The sequence below is a fragment of the Cotesia glomerata genome, linkage group LG8, assembly GCF_020080835.1.
Source record: "Cotesia glomerata isolate CgM1 linkage group LG8, MPM_Cglom_v2.3, whole genome shotgun sequence".
In the NCBI taxonomy this organism is placed as follows: domain Eukaryota; kingdom Metazoa; phylum Arthropoda; class Insecta; order Hymenoptera; family Braconidae; genus Cotesia; species Cotesia glomerata.
This window is the reverse complement of record NC_058165.1, coordinates 5,814,644-5,829,903: the sequence shown is the minus strand read 5'-3', so window position 1 is coordinate 5,829,903 and position 15,260 is coordinate 5,814,644. Positions and strand designations below refer to the sequence as shown.

Sequence of the window (15,260 nt, the reverse complement as noted above, 5' to 3'; positions counted from 1 at the left end):
TCTTTTTATGAAATTTGCTGTTACATTGATTTTTTTTTTCTCGAAATTACTGAAATTTTAAAACTTTTATTGATTAAACTTATTATTTTTACGCCTTACTTATTATTAAAGAATATTAATAATTGTAATGAGAAATTCATATTTAAAAAAAAATATTACTTACTTTTTATAAAATTTCGTAATTAGAAAAAAACATATTTGAAATTCTCATTAGATAGTTAGTAATTCAAAAAAATAATACAATATTTGTCAATAGTATGATAAAAAATAAAAAAATATCAAATTCACTAAAGTATAATCTCAATTACAAAAATTAAAAATTATGAATTATTAGCAAGTGCAATACTAGTAGCACTAAGAAAAAAACCATTATTTATATTAATTAAGCCACTTTAATTTTTTCTGTTTAATTTTAGTTTTATATACTACTAAATAAATTTATAAATAAATTGCAATATTTTTTTTACAATTATAAAAAAAAATATGAAAAAAAAAATTACTAATTTGTCTGAAAAATAAGAATGATAGTAAAAAAATACTATTGCAGCTTAACACTGTATACAGTTAATCAAAATATCATCTAAATTTATGTTCTCAAGTTTAGTTAATTAAAAATAAATTTTGTCTGATTTTAAAAAAAAAAAAAGGACTTGGACTATTCACATTTATTTAAAATGAATAGTTCATCTACGCACCTTATCACATACATGAGTAATTCACAGACTAAATTTCGAAATGGATCGAAAAATAATAATAATCCTTATGTGCAAGAGTGACTGACTAACTCACGTGCTACACGTGATCGCACGAGACTATGTACACGTGCTAGTTCGGATTTAACTCGTGTATGTTTATCTCGTCCATAACTCGGCTGTAAAAAAGTTATACTGAAATAACAATAATGACTATGAGAGAGATAGTATAGTGTACATAAAATTAATAGCTAAGAAAACTCTCCTGTATCTTGTATGCAGTATAGTATGTAGTGTGTAGTACTCTTACTGTGAGTCACGTGTGCTTCTATGAACAACCTGTAAGTCTAGCTCAACTCACGCGACTATAAGTAGTAAAAGTATTCTATTCACGAGTTATGTTTTTGTATGTCAATTACAGAGTTTTTTTATGATGACGGAGCTCATCCTTTTTTTATGTCAGATAAATGATAATAATTTTTCTAGGCATGCTGTATTATACGATGAGGCTATGAGAACACGACCCGGACGCTAATAAATATATACCTTTTATTACCGCGGATACAACATTTGCAATCCTGTCATTGACACTGATCCATACATTGACACATGGTATTTTATTTGCAATCAGTGAAATTTATATTCGTGTATCGAGATAATTATATGGAAAATTATTAATTGAAATTTCTCCTTGAAAATTTTTCAATCGTTTAATTATAGTCACTCTATAACGGTTGTTTAAATTTTTATTTTTTAAGCAAACAATTAGATACTTCTTTTAATGATACAGAGGAAAATTCATGGATTTTTCGATGAAAAAAATTTATATATTTACATATGTAATAATTTGTGTATATTTTTTGCCGAAAAAGTGTATAAATAATTCTTTAGACGATTGTTTATATTTATTTTACCTACGTTGAAGATTTTTATTCTTAAAAAAAAAAAAACTCACTTAATTAGTAGGTTTTTTAAATTTTTTTTACTCAGATAAAGGCATTAATGAATTAGAAATTTTTTATACAATAAACGTTGTATATAATTTAGCCAAAAATATTTATGTACAAAGAAATTTATAAAAATATTTTAAAAATAAAAAATAAAATTAATTTGATAAAAAAATTTTTAGGGGTCGCTCCGGATTTTTTAAACTTTTCAAGTAAAATATTTACAATATTTTTCAGCGATTTTTAATCAAGAAAAAATTTTTCTTGATTTTTAATTTAAGAAAATAAAGCACGAGACAGTTATAAAAAACAAAAAATACAATTAGATCTGCTGGATTTTAATTAATAATTGTTTATTTGAAATATTTAAAAAATAAAAAAATTTGGAGTTCATTTTGCAATTTAGAAAATATACATAAACCAAAAAAAGATTAAAAGTGTAAAAATTTAATTATTGGAGATGTTCAAATTTTTAAAGAATTTTATGGACTCTTAAAAATTTTCTCTTAAATTGATATTTGGAGAAAGCTTTTAAAACATTACATGATTTTTATAATTAAATAAAATTTATTGCAGGAATAATATATTAATGTAATTTTTCTTTTGCAGTTCAAAAGTCTGTTAATAAACAATTAAATTAATTTATGAACTTTCTGAATTACATCAAGTTTATGTTCGTCTTTAAATTTATGATCTTATTTTATTGTATTGTGACTTCTTCTGATCATAAAATCTACTTTAAAGTCCTTATAAAAAAAAAGGAAAAATTTTTGTCAAAAAAAATCTTGAAACAAGAAAATTATTTCAAAAAAATTTTGAACCAAGAACAATTTACTTAATTTAAAAATTATTTTTAGAAAACTTTTCAAAATAAATTTCTCGGTTAAAAATTTTTTTTTGAATCAATTAAATTTTTTATCAATGTTAAAAATTTATCTGTATAAAATAAAAAATATTTCTTAAATATTTGCATTAATAAATAAAAGTAACTCAATAAAATTAATTAATTTCACCCAATAAAATCAATAAAAAATGGCTTTGTATATTACCATGAATAAATCATTAACAAAACAAACTTTCACAAATATTTAATTCCAGAAACTTTTCAAAAAAAATAAATTTTTTTCTTCATTTTATTTATTAATCTATTTAATAAATCAGATTACTAAAAAAATACAAAAATCATTAAGAAGAAATCGTAGGTACTTTCACTGTATAATTAAAATTGTAAACCCTTGAAGTAAAATAAATTGATGGATCACTCACCTGATTTGATAACTTGTGGTGGGTATCCTTCGGTAGTCCCATGAACTGCAAAACCAACTAGAGTCAATAATATCATTCGAACTTTCATCTTTGCACTCTTAGTGTATTATCCTGCACGAACTGAAGACTATTTAACATTCAACGTTTCAAAAAAAATAGTAATAAATAAAACACAGCACGATTATTACTCGAGTGTAAAAAACAGTTCGAAGTTCGTGGTAATAACTTTTTTATCTATTGTTTTTCTAACACTTTGTCTAGTAAACAAAATAAGTAATCAGAAGTAAGTATCGCCAGAGCTGTTGTCGCTGACGTACCGAGCAGTAGTCTGGAACACCACCAGGCGCTTTCACCGGTTTTATATTCAGGTATACAAGAGAAGTGAGTACCTCTTCTCTGACGAGGTGCAGTAGTGGGATAGGAATTCTGATGTATTGAGTATATAGAGTAGTTCATTGTAGTATGTACTCTACGTGAACAACCGCAGTTAATTCTATTTTTTTTGTGATTCTAATTTATGTTCATAACTTATTATAATATTTAAAAGTGTAAAAATGATGAAACAAACGAAACTTTTCAAAAATAATGTAATGTCACGCTGATGGACTAATTTTCATAACGAGTTTATTCTTCAATTACCTCATTAAGACCATCACTCAACACATGCTCATTGCCTAACTTTATTTTTTTGATCATTACTGGCAATCTGCAGTCACTCTGTGATGTGACTGTCAAGAGTTTTGGATTATGATTATAGAAACTGGATTAATAAATGTTCGATATTTTTAATCGTAGTATAGATCATTTAGGTACGTTTGAATTTAATAGCGCTGCGATAAGATCACTAATAAATAATTTTTTTGTACAAGGAATTGAAGCGGTGCGAGCGAATTTTGTGTGAGATACCCATAAAAAATTATCTGATAAAGCCATATCAAGTTTAGTTTGAACAAAAAAGGCCCCAATAAATTAAAAAATAAGAAAATAATAATTATTAAGTAAGCATGAAATCTTTGACTTTTATTTATTGCTTATGAACGATAAAGTAAATAATTGAAGTTGACAATAAAAATGAAAAATTTATTTTCTGTTAATTATTACAATGAGAGAAAAATATGGTCCTCTGAGTTAGGAAATCTAGTTTAATAGCATCCCTACTATTTAATTGAAGTTCTCATACCTAAAATTATTAATTAGGAGAGGGGGAGGGGGGGGGGGCAAAATGGGGTACTTAAGAAATCGTTATGATTTTAAGGACTTGAATACGCTGATTTTTCTCGTTTTCAGTCGTAATTAAAGAAAAATAATCAAATTTCAAGTTGCCGTAGAAAAAAAAAATTTTTTTTTTTTGCGGGCAAAATAGGGTACTCTCTGAAAAAGTAAAAAAAAAAATTTCTTCATCCGAAAATGAAATATCGTTAAAAAAATAACATTTTCTTATCGATAAGTCTACGAAAGAACCCAAACAGAGGAACAAATCACCCAAAAAAGACATGGTTAGTTGAAGCAATATACTCCTAACAGGAATTGAGGTAGTAAAAAAAATTTTAAAACTTTGAATAATTTTTGACGGGTTTCGCTTGAGTAAAAATAATATCAAGATAAAAAAAAGAGTTCTTTTAAGAAAATTCTAGTTTTTGGAACTCCCGGTGAAAAAATTTTTAGACTCATAGTTCTCACGCAATTCAAAATAATAGCATGAAAAAAAAGATTCGTAATTTTTTTGCACTCTCTTTCTTGGTTTAGGGATTCAGGAAAATTTTTTCAAGTTGAATAATCTTGTAGGCCTGAAGATCTTACTTTTTAAATTAAATATCTCACAAGCGCACCAAATGATTTTGAAGAAATTGGTGGCCTCTGACTCAGTTTTCTGAGCATTCATAGTTGAATTATGTCATCAAAAATAATTCGAGAATAAATTCGATGTTATTTGAAAAACATACTTTTTTAAAATAATTAATGTACGATTTCTCTTCAACACATCACCCGATTTTGATGCGGTTTGCAGCAGTCAACGTCGTTTTTTAAATTAAAGAACTGTTTAGATTTCGGAATTGATCGTTATATCTGTTTAAAAGCTGTTAAAAGAAAAAAGTTATTTTAAACTTCTGAGGAAGTCTAAGTTTCGCTGAACCTTATCGAATGACGCGATTGTCGTTCAAATCAGTGGAGTTGCTCAAAAGTTATGAGAGGTTTACACACACACACACACACACACACACACACACACACACACACACACACACACACACACACACACACACACACACACACACCCTGATAGAAATCCTCGTCGGAATATTAAGAGCTACTTCCTAAATTAAATAATTAAGAGCTACTTCCTAAGACCTTAAAAATGTGGAGATCAGATGAGAACTTGATTTTCGAAAACTGGCATGGAACCAATGACTTCCCGATTTTTTTTTTTTTTAAATTATTTATTTGTAAAGTGAAAACTTAAAAATTTCGAAAAAAAAATCTTAGATGTGAAAAAAAAATTATTACGATGCACAATGACGATAAAAATTACTGCACAGTAAAAAATTTTTCGTCAATGTGTAAAGTGTAAAAATTTTTGTGTAGCAAATTACACTCTAGTGTGTAGAATTTTACATTCTCATGTATTGAGTTAACACACTAGAATGTAGAATTAACATTAGTTTGTGTAAAAACAGTCAGTAACTCAAATATTCGTGTTAAATTTGACGAAAATTTTTTTACTGTATGCAAAAAAAATTATAAAAAAAATTTTTTTCATGTTTTTTAATTAAAAAAATTTTTTTCCTCTGAAATTGTAGGAAATGACGTTAAAATATATTTTAGAAAGCTAAAAGAGCTTTTTGGAAAAAAAATTTTTTTTATGAAATTTTGGGGGTACCCCATTTTGCCACCCCTACCCCATTTTGCCCCCCTCCCCTCCCCTATATTAAACCCCAATAGATAATTACTTAAACTATTTAGTTAAATATCAGCTTGATCGTCATCTTGATTAACTTTAACTCAGAAAACAAAAAATAATTCGGACAGCCTGGACCGGGAATCGAACTCGGATCTTTTGGTTACACACTAAGGGCTCTTCCACTTAATATATCTTTTGTCTTTTTTTTTTTTTAAATGTTTGTTTATTGAAAAAATTAAAAATCTTATATTAAGCTTACATGTGTGATTGGTCAAACAAACAGAAATTAAAAGAAGCCATACATTTCTTTGAATGTTAAAAACAAATATCGTCTGCTGAATAAAAAAGACCGCCGGTTGCGGTACGCACAAGTTTTAAATCACTGATTTTTTTTTTTTTAATCTGGCTCTAAAAACAATTATTTTAGGTAAAGCCGATGCTATAGTTCCACTCATTCTGGGATTTGAATTTTGTTGATTTAAAGGAAAAAATTAAAGAAAAAAAAACCACATCTTTGATCTGTACTTAAGTTATCTAAGACATCGCCCGTGACACTCTTTCAGTCACCTAATAATTTTTTGTTTAACATGATAACAGAAAAATATTTATTAAAATATAGTCGATATAACTATTTATCAATATTCACTTAAACTAATGCATAGTTCGAGTAACTACAAAAAAAAAGTTCAGAAAACTATGTTTCTATACTTGTGACGTTATAAATCAGCTAACTATGCACTTTTTTTCAGTGTAAATTTAATTCCATCTTCCTGAAACCATCTATGCACTGAGAAAAAAATGTAGTTCTCTGAACTAGGAAAATCTAATTAAATAGCATCACCATTATTTAATTGAAGTTCTTTTACCTAAGATTATTTATTATATTGAACCCCAATAAATAGTTACTTAAACTATTTTTAGTTAAATATCGGCTTAATACTCATTTTAATTAACTTTAACTCAGTAAACAGAAAAAATAATTCGGACAGTCCGAACCCGCGAATCGAGCCCGGATCTTTTGGTTACGCACTAAAGGCTCTTCTAGTTGAACTATCTGAGATATCGTCAGTAACGACCTTTCAGTCAGCCGATAATTTCTTTTTTAACACGATAACAGAAAAATATTTCTTAAAATATAGTCCTTATAAGTATTTATCAATAGTTACTTAAACTAATGCATAGTTCGAGTGACTACAAAAAAAAAGTTCAGAAAACTATATTTTTAGGGGAGAAAGGGATCAATTGAACCATGGGGCAATTGAACCACTCGACTTAAAAAATCGAAAAAATTGAAAAAACACTTCATGTTCTTAGAATTAGATTCTAATATGTTAAACTCGGATATGATCAAAATTTTAAATCATTGCGATTAATAAATTTTGGAAAATTGAGATTTTCTTATTTTTAAGCATGTAAACTTTTTTTTCGGCTGGTGACAAATTGTTTAATAATATTTCAATTTTTGAATTAATTGATAAAGTTTGAATTGTAGTAGTTGTATATACTTATACTTTATAATCCTCAACTTTGTTTATAGTGATATAATAGTTTATTTATTTATTATTTACTATTAATTGTTTTAAAATTATATGGGGTCAATTGAACCAGCAGTCTCAGGGACGATTGAACCATAGGGAGAAGCATGGGACATGCGCGCGCATCTTGATTCTCCGTGAAAAATACTCAGGGAAATAACCTAACAATTTGATGAACTAAATTTATAATGAAAATTATTTTTAATTTATTTAATATAATATCTGTGCATTAAAAATGTGCAACAGTAATATTAGCAAGTAACAATTAATATGTTATTTATTAAAAATTCGGGTTCGAGTTTTAAATATTATTGGTTCAATTGACTCCGAGCACTGGTTCAATTACCCCCGAGCGGGAGTCAATTGAACCATTCGACGCGTTTGGATAAATTAATAATTTTTAAAAATTCACGTTGTTTATTAACTAATTTATATATCGATAATGATAGTAGACTTGATAAACTACCATTCGAAGAAAAAAAAATTATTATTTAGTTTTAATTCGAATAGTAAAAAATTACTAAACTTTTTTTGGTTCCATTGACCCCCTTCTCCCCTATACTTATTACGTTATAATTCAGCTAACTATGCACTTTTCTATCAGTGTAGCTTGAAAATTAAAAAAAAAAAAGTTGCATCAAAAGGACTTAAGATAAGTAAATTTCTCATCACTTTCATACTCCTGCTGTTTAACAATCACTGATCTAAATCTTTTCTTTGATTCATAAACTTCGAAACTAATCTCATTATTTTTGATCTGTGTTATCACCAAAGTGTATAAAAATAAATAATAATTTAAATAACGAAAAACACATACAAAAGTAAGCATAAAATTTTTTATTGCTTTTCTTTTTTAACGAGAAAAAATAATCTAATTTGGACATCTGGATCTACGAATTAAAATTCATGTTGACTCGTGTATTGATATTGTATCAATGTGACATTATTCTTATCAGTAACATCATAGCAACTGTTTCTCTTACATTCACCGATGTACTTGATTATCTGTCTTAGCAAAATGATTACAAGAAGGTACAGACTGCACTTTTAGCATTAACCGTAAAAGTTCACAAAGCACACGGATAACCTTAAAGGAACCTTTTGGCTAAGCAAGCAATATTCAACTAAATATCTTAAAAAATTCATCTTAAGATTGCGAGAGAATCGAGACAACCAAACAATAGTTAAGCAGCTGTTTCGATATACCACGACGGGCCGTGCCCAATAAATGTAATTTAAAGAAGCTCTCTTTCTCTTGCTTTGTAAAAGTTCAATTGTAAAGATTAACTTGACTAACGAATATAATCTCATAAAATCCCAGCTGAAAATCAATTTTGTTCTGCCGCAATTATTTTTTTAGATCAGAAAATTTTTATCGACTATTTTAAACGTGTGTCGATCGTAAAGAATCTAAAAGTACAGATGTACTTTTAAATAACAAGGTTCTATTAATTGCCACAGTAAATAATAAACCTAAATAATCGTAAAAATAAAATTGCGTGGGAACTGAGTAAATAGTAGGATTAAATTGAGATCAAGATGTTAGTTATGTGAGTATATAATTGAATGAGGCTTGGAGATAGTCTTTTTCGAGAATCGTAACCTTCTGTGGGTGGATGACCTTGTTTTACAGTGCTTGAACGACACCATAAATGTGTAAATAAACACATGATTATAGAAAACTCTAAATTATTCCACAGCAGACTCGTTAAAATACACATATAAAGATAACGATTGACAAGTGATTAGATACAATGACCACGAACCTATACTCGCTTATAAATGTCAGTGTAACTCACTATTGAGTACAAAATAATTAAAATCTGCAATATTCACTTTTATTCGATTTATCTTAATACACTGACCTATTACCAATGATTTTTAATTTTAAATAAAAAAATAATTGCAAAACACGACAATACATTGAATTTTATTGAATAAGATCCTGTAATATAAAGCTCTGAATGGCTATGTTTTAAGAGTGAAAGTAATGTCAGTGATTTGAAACAGTAATGTCCGATGATTGACGTTTCATAATTTAGAAAATAAATAATATAAAACTACGAATTCTTAAAGAAAGTCATGAAAGAAGAAAAAATTTGAAAAACAGTTGATTTTCCAGGCCATCTTTGAAATTTTCTGATAATCTTAATATAAGCTCACAACATTCAAGAATTTGTATACTTCTTTAAGATGGTTTCTCCGTCTAACCAATTTCCGACAAATTTTGTTACTGTTTTTTTTTTTTTTTTTTTTTTTTTTCAAGGTTTAAGGATAAAGTTTACTATAAATCTTGAAGTTTGAGAATTTTTGACCGCTCAGAAAGCAAGATACTTAATAACAGTTTCCAATTTTCAGGCTTACTATTCATTAACAGCATCTAAAATTCTCAGACTTCCCAAATATTGTCTGTTACATCCACAGATTCGGTAGAATCTGGCGCCAAGTTCCGTTCAAATCTGCTGTAAACGGAGCGCCAGACTACCGACTGTGTTTGCTGTAAGCAGAACGGTATTTTGAGGTTGCAAAATTTTATTTAATTCTACGGTACTTTTTTTTCCTAAATTGTATATTATAACAGTAATTCATACTTTATTTGACTGTTATTAATTAATTATATTCACTTATAACAATTAATCTACTTGAAATTATTAAATTTAATCAGCACAAACTATAGCAACGCAAAAATTTCGATCCTGACTTTTTTTCGATGGGCAAAGTGATCTGCCACAGACTAAATAATTCGAGAATGCATAGTAATCCTTCATTAGATGGGAAACTACAGTTAAAAATAGATATTTCACAGCTTGCATCTACACCCGCCAGGGTGCGCTGGAATTATTTTTACATAAACTGTAGTTTCAAGGGGATAGTTTGCTATAAAAAATGCAACCAACGCGAGATTTAATTAAGTTGGTACCAATTGTAAATTTTTATCCACAGATTCGGTAGAATCTGGCGCCAAGTTCTGTTCAAATCCGTTGTAAACGGAGCGCCAGACTACCGACTGTGTTTACTGTAAGCAGAACGGTTTTTTGAGGTTGCGAAATTTTATTTAATTCTGCGGTACTTTTTTTACCCAATTTGTTTATCATAACAGTAGTTCATAATTTATATCACCGTATTAATTAATTATATTCACTAATAACAATTTATTCACTTGAAATTATTAAATTTTATCAACACATACTATAGCTCGCTCACAAATTTCGATCCTGACTTTTTTTTTTATGGAGAAAGGTCAGCGCCACAGACTAGATAAAATAAAAATGTGTAGTAATCCTCCTATAGATACGCAACTACAGTTAAAAAAAGTAATTCACAGCTTACATTTACGGCCGTCAGGGTGCACTGGAATTATATCTACATAAACTGTAGCTTCAAGGGAATAGTTTGCAGTAAAAAATACTGCCAACGCGAGATTTAAGTTGGTACCAATTGTAAATTTTCATTATAATTACAAAAAATACTAAAATCCGAACAAAAACAGTTTTACTGTAAAAAAATCGCGCCAAGTCCACGTTCATAAGACTATTAGGAAAAAAAAATTTTTTTTTCTCTACAAAAAGATACAAAATAAAAAAATTAGAAAATCCAAGTAACCGATATGATTGTTTATGATTTTCGGAAATTTAAAAAAATCTTATTGTAAATTTAAAAATTAAAAAAAAAAATTTAGAACGTACTTGGTGTGCGTCATTGTGTATTTCAATTTTTTCAAGTCCTAGTAAATAGATTTTACGAATTTCATAAAAAGTAAAATATTTTGCAACCACGCACACTAAATACGTTCTAAATTTTTTTTTTTAATTTTTAAATTTACAATAAGATTTTTTTTAATTTCCGAAAATCATAAACAATCATATCGGTTAGTTGGATTTTCTAATTTTTTTATTTTGTATCTTTTTGTAGAGAAAAAAAAAATTTTTTTTCCTAATAGTCTTATGAACGTGGACTTGGCGCGATTTTTTTACAGTGAAACTGTTTTTGTTCGGATTATAATTACAAAAAATACTAAAATCCGAACAAAAACAGTTTCACTGTAAAAAATCGCGCCAAGTCCACGTTCATAAGACTATTAAGAAAAAAAATTTGTTTTTTTCTTTACAAAAATATATAAAATAAAAAAATTAAAAAATCCAAGTAACCGATATGATTGTTTATAATTTTCGGAAATTAAAAAAAATTTTGTTATAAATTTAAAAATTAAGAAAAAAATTTTGGAACGTACTTGGTGTGCGTCATTGTGTATTTCGATTTTTTTAAATTTTGCAACCGCGCACACTAAATACGTTCCAAACTTTTTTTTTAATTTTTAAATTTGTAAAAAAATTTTTTTTAATTTCCGAAAATCATAAACAATCATATCGGTTACTTGGATTTTTTAATTTTTTTATTTTATATATTTTTGTAAAGAAAAAAACAAATTTTTTTTTCTTAATAGTCTTATGAACGTGAACTTGGCGCGATTTTTTTACAGTGAAACTGTTTTTGTTCGGATTAATAAAATTCCTCGACAGAATAAAAAAAAAAAAAAACTAGCAGAATGAAAAATATTATTTTTTTGAATAATTAATAAAAAAAAGTAGTACTTTATTGTTTTGTTGTAGAGATATAATAATATTTAACCTATTGATAATATCTTTTTAATTAATATTTTTTCAAAAATAATATTAATTACATGAATTTAAAGACTTACAAATATTGTAGCACAAAACTAGATTTTGTTTCTAATAAAATTCCGAAAAATTATTAAAATGGTCTATAAAATAAATTTTAAAAAATGTGGATAGAATTACTAGATTTGATAAACAAAATGATTATGCCTGTATTAAAAAATTATGAACTCAATAAAAAGATACTTAAATGTAATAAGTAAGGTTAGAGCCCCAATATATTTGTGAATATAGATGTACAAATACATGGAGTGAGAATGTACTGGTACATGAGCAGCTACTTAGGGCTTTTACCTTACTACAATATTTATGTTTTAGTTCAAGTATTTTAATTCATGAAATTGTTATTATTTTTAAAAAAAATATTAATTAAAAAGAAATTATTACCAAGTTAAATAAAAAGTAAAATTTTTAATTGACCATTTTTAGAATTGATTAATAATATGAATAATATATTTCATATTAAATGGTATTTCTATCGAATTTAAAAATAACAACGTTTCGATGGATACTTTTCGACTACCCTGTATACGAGTTAACTTATAAGTTAACTATAGTCAGTAAGAGAAATCTATATTTTTAATTATATTTGATGGCCAACTTCATCATGTCTCTTTTTTGGGACATCATGCGCGCGCAGCTCAAAAATTTCACTCTTATCTAAACGCGCCAAAACAAGTATAACGTCAATAATAAGCTATCTTATTTCAATTAAATGTTCTTTAAAAATAACAAGACAGAAAATGCAACTTTCACTATCTTCAGAAAAATTCAAATAGCTATTATTTCTAAATTTATTGACCTACTTAGCTAATCTTTCAACTTATTTGAGATAATCGTCTGAGTAACATATGTACTAAATTTCATTAAGATCCGTTAATGATTATAAGCACAATCGCGGCAACATCCCCTAGGCTGACCCTTTTCATTTACCAATTATCAAGTTAGGATTAAAAACACAATTTTAATACCCTAAATTGATTGATTTTCTGAAAATTTTTAGTTGAATATCAACAATCCAAAAAAAGTTTCACTTGCATCGTGGTTTCATAAAACCACACAATAATTTTAAACTTCCCGCTAAGAAAATCGAAGATTTTCAAAAATCGGGAAGTTATTGTTTTCACCCCGTTTTGCAAAAATCGAGTTTTCATCAGATCTCGACGTTTTGAGGTCCTAGGAAGCTTCCCTGACTATCCCCGCGAGGTTGTCACGGTGTCTGTATGTGTGTGTGTGTGTGTGTTTTTTTTTTTTTTTTTGTAGGGGGGAGGGAATCCTTTTTACGGATTCTAGGCATAGCTGTTTGGCCTGGATATGTGGCGACTCGACGCAGCGTCATACTAACTCGACACTAACGCCCCTACCCACTAAACCCTAAACCCCTTTTCCTTCTTTCCTTTAATCCCTCATAGAAACCGCCGTCAGGCATTACTTCGTGAAGGGAGGATCTAGCTACTGCTCTTCCTTCTGGTGGCTAAGGTGTTAACTATCTTCCTTCTATCTTCTGCTATTTGCTCTTTTTCTTTCGGTGGAACGCAAGTCTTTAAGGACTTCTGTTGCAAACGTGTTGGTAGCGTTCCAGGCAGCTTCTGATGACAACATTGCTTCTACTAGTGAATCTGGTTGCATTCTCTGGTTCAGGATCCTCTCCAGTTCTTCACGCTGTGGATCGAAACGAGGACATACAAAGAAGACGTGCTCCGCGTCTTCAGCAGCTCCTGGGCAGGACGGGCACTCCGAAGAGTCATCGTGCTTAAAGCGGTGTAGATACTCTCGAAAACACCCATGTCCCGACAACATCTGCGTAAGATAGTAATTGACCTCACCGTGATTCCGGTTAAGCCAAATGTCGATCCGAGGTATGAGACGGTGCGTCCACTTACCCTTCTCTGCAGCATCCCATTGTAGTTGCCATCGGCTTATGCTCTTCTGCCGTTCTTCAATTCTAAGTTCTTCCGGGCTCAGTGCAGTTGACCTTTTTCGTTGGTAAAGGGTCCGTCTTTCCTCTGCTAGAACTCTAAGAGGTAGGGTTCCAGCAATGACGCACACTGCTTCTTCTGATATAGTGCGGAAGGCACTAGCTACTCGTAGGGCACTCAGTCGGTATATTGGTCCAGCTTTTCTCCATGATTCTTGGGTTTCCAGTGCATCAGCCCAAATGGATATTCCGTAAGTGAGCACTGATGTGACTACTGATGACAATAGTAGCCTCCTGCTCTGCATTGGGCCTCCGATGTTAGGCATCAGCCGTGCGAGACTAGCCCTCACTACTGACGCTTTGGCACTGACATGTTCCACCTGCTGTTTGAAGTTGAGTCGTGCATCCAGCATCACTCCCAGATAACGGATAAATGGTTGTGATGTGATTTCTTGTTCTCCGACTCTCAACTTGATGGTTTCTACCGTTTTTCTGCTGGTGATGAGCACTGCCTCGGTTTTATGCTTGGCTAGTTGCAAGTTCATCATGTCCATCCACAAATTGACTCGTCTGAATGTAATATCAAATGCCATTTCTATCTCTTCGAGGTGCTTTGCGACAATCACGACAGCTACGTCATCCGCATATGCTACAAGTTTGACTCCCGTAGGCAATGCTATTCTCAGGAGGCCATCATACATGATGTTCCATAGCAGAGGACCTAAGACTGATCCCTGTGGCACTCCTCCGGAGATTTCGTACACTTCCGTACCATTCGTCGTGTCATATTTCAGGAGCCTGTTCGTGAAGTAGCTCGCTACTATTCTGCGAAGGTATCCTGGTATGTTTTTTTCTTCTAGAGCCCGCATAACGCAGTCCCAGTTAGCGGAGTTGAAGGCATTCTTGATGTCCAAAGCAGCCACCAAGCAGTATTTCTTCTTTCCACCTTTCCATCTCGTTCCGGCGATTGCATCCTTGGCTATATCAACAACCAATTTGATAGCATCCAGAGTTGACCGTCCTTTTCGGAAACCAAACTGGTTCTCTGCTAGGAGTGGATCGACTAAATCCTCTATTCTCTGATGAATTATGCGCTCGAATATCTTGCCGGCCGTGTCTAACATGCAGAGTGGTCGGTAGGATGACGGTTCTTCCGGCGGCTTTTTCCCCTTTGGAAGTAACACTAGCCGTTGCTGTTTCCACTTCTGGGGAAAAGTCCCTTCCTTCAGGCATGTATCGTAAACGTCCAGGAATAATGTTGGTGCTGCCCTAAGGATTGATATCAGGGCAATATTAGGAATTCCGTCCAATCCCGGCGCCTTATTAT

The 15,260-nt window shown here is 30.0% G+C and overlaps 1 protein-coding gene across 1 annotated transcript in view; it reads right to left on the bottom strand.

The window, feature by feature from the left end:
* Positions 1-3,241, bottom strand: part of LOC123271043 — a 40,417-nt gene extending 37,176 nt beyond the window's left edge. Inside the window, exon 1 of the mRNA XM_044737278.1 lies at positions 2,906-3,241. Within this exon, the coding sequence (XP_044593213.1) occupies positions 2,906-2,993 (88 nt within the window). The 5' untranslated portion in view covers positions 2,994-3,241. The remainder of the gene's footprint in view (positions 1-2,905) is intronic.
* Positions 3,242-15,260: the final 12,019 nt, after the last annotated feature.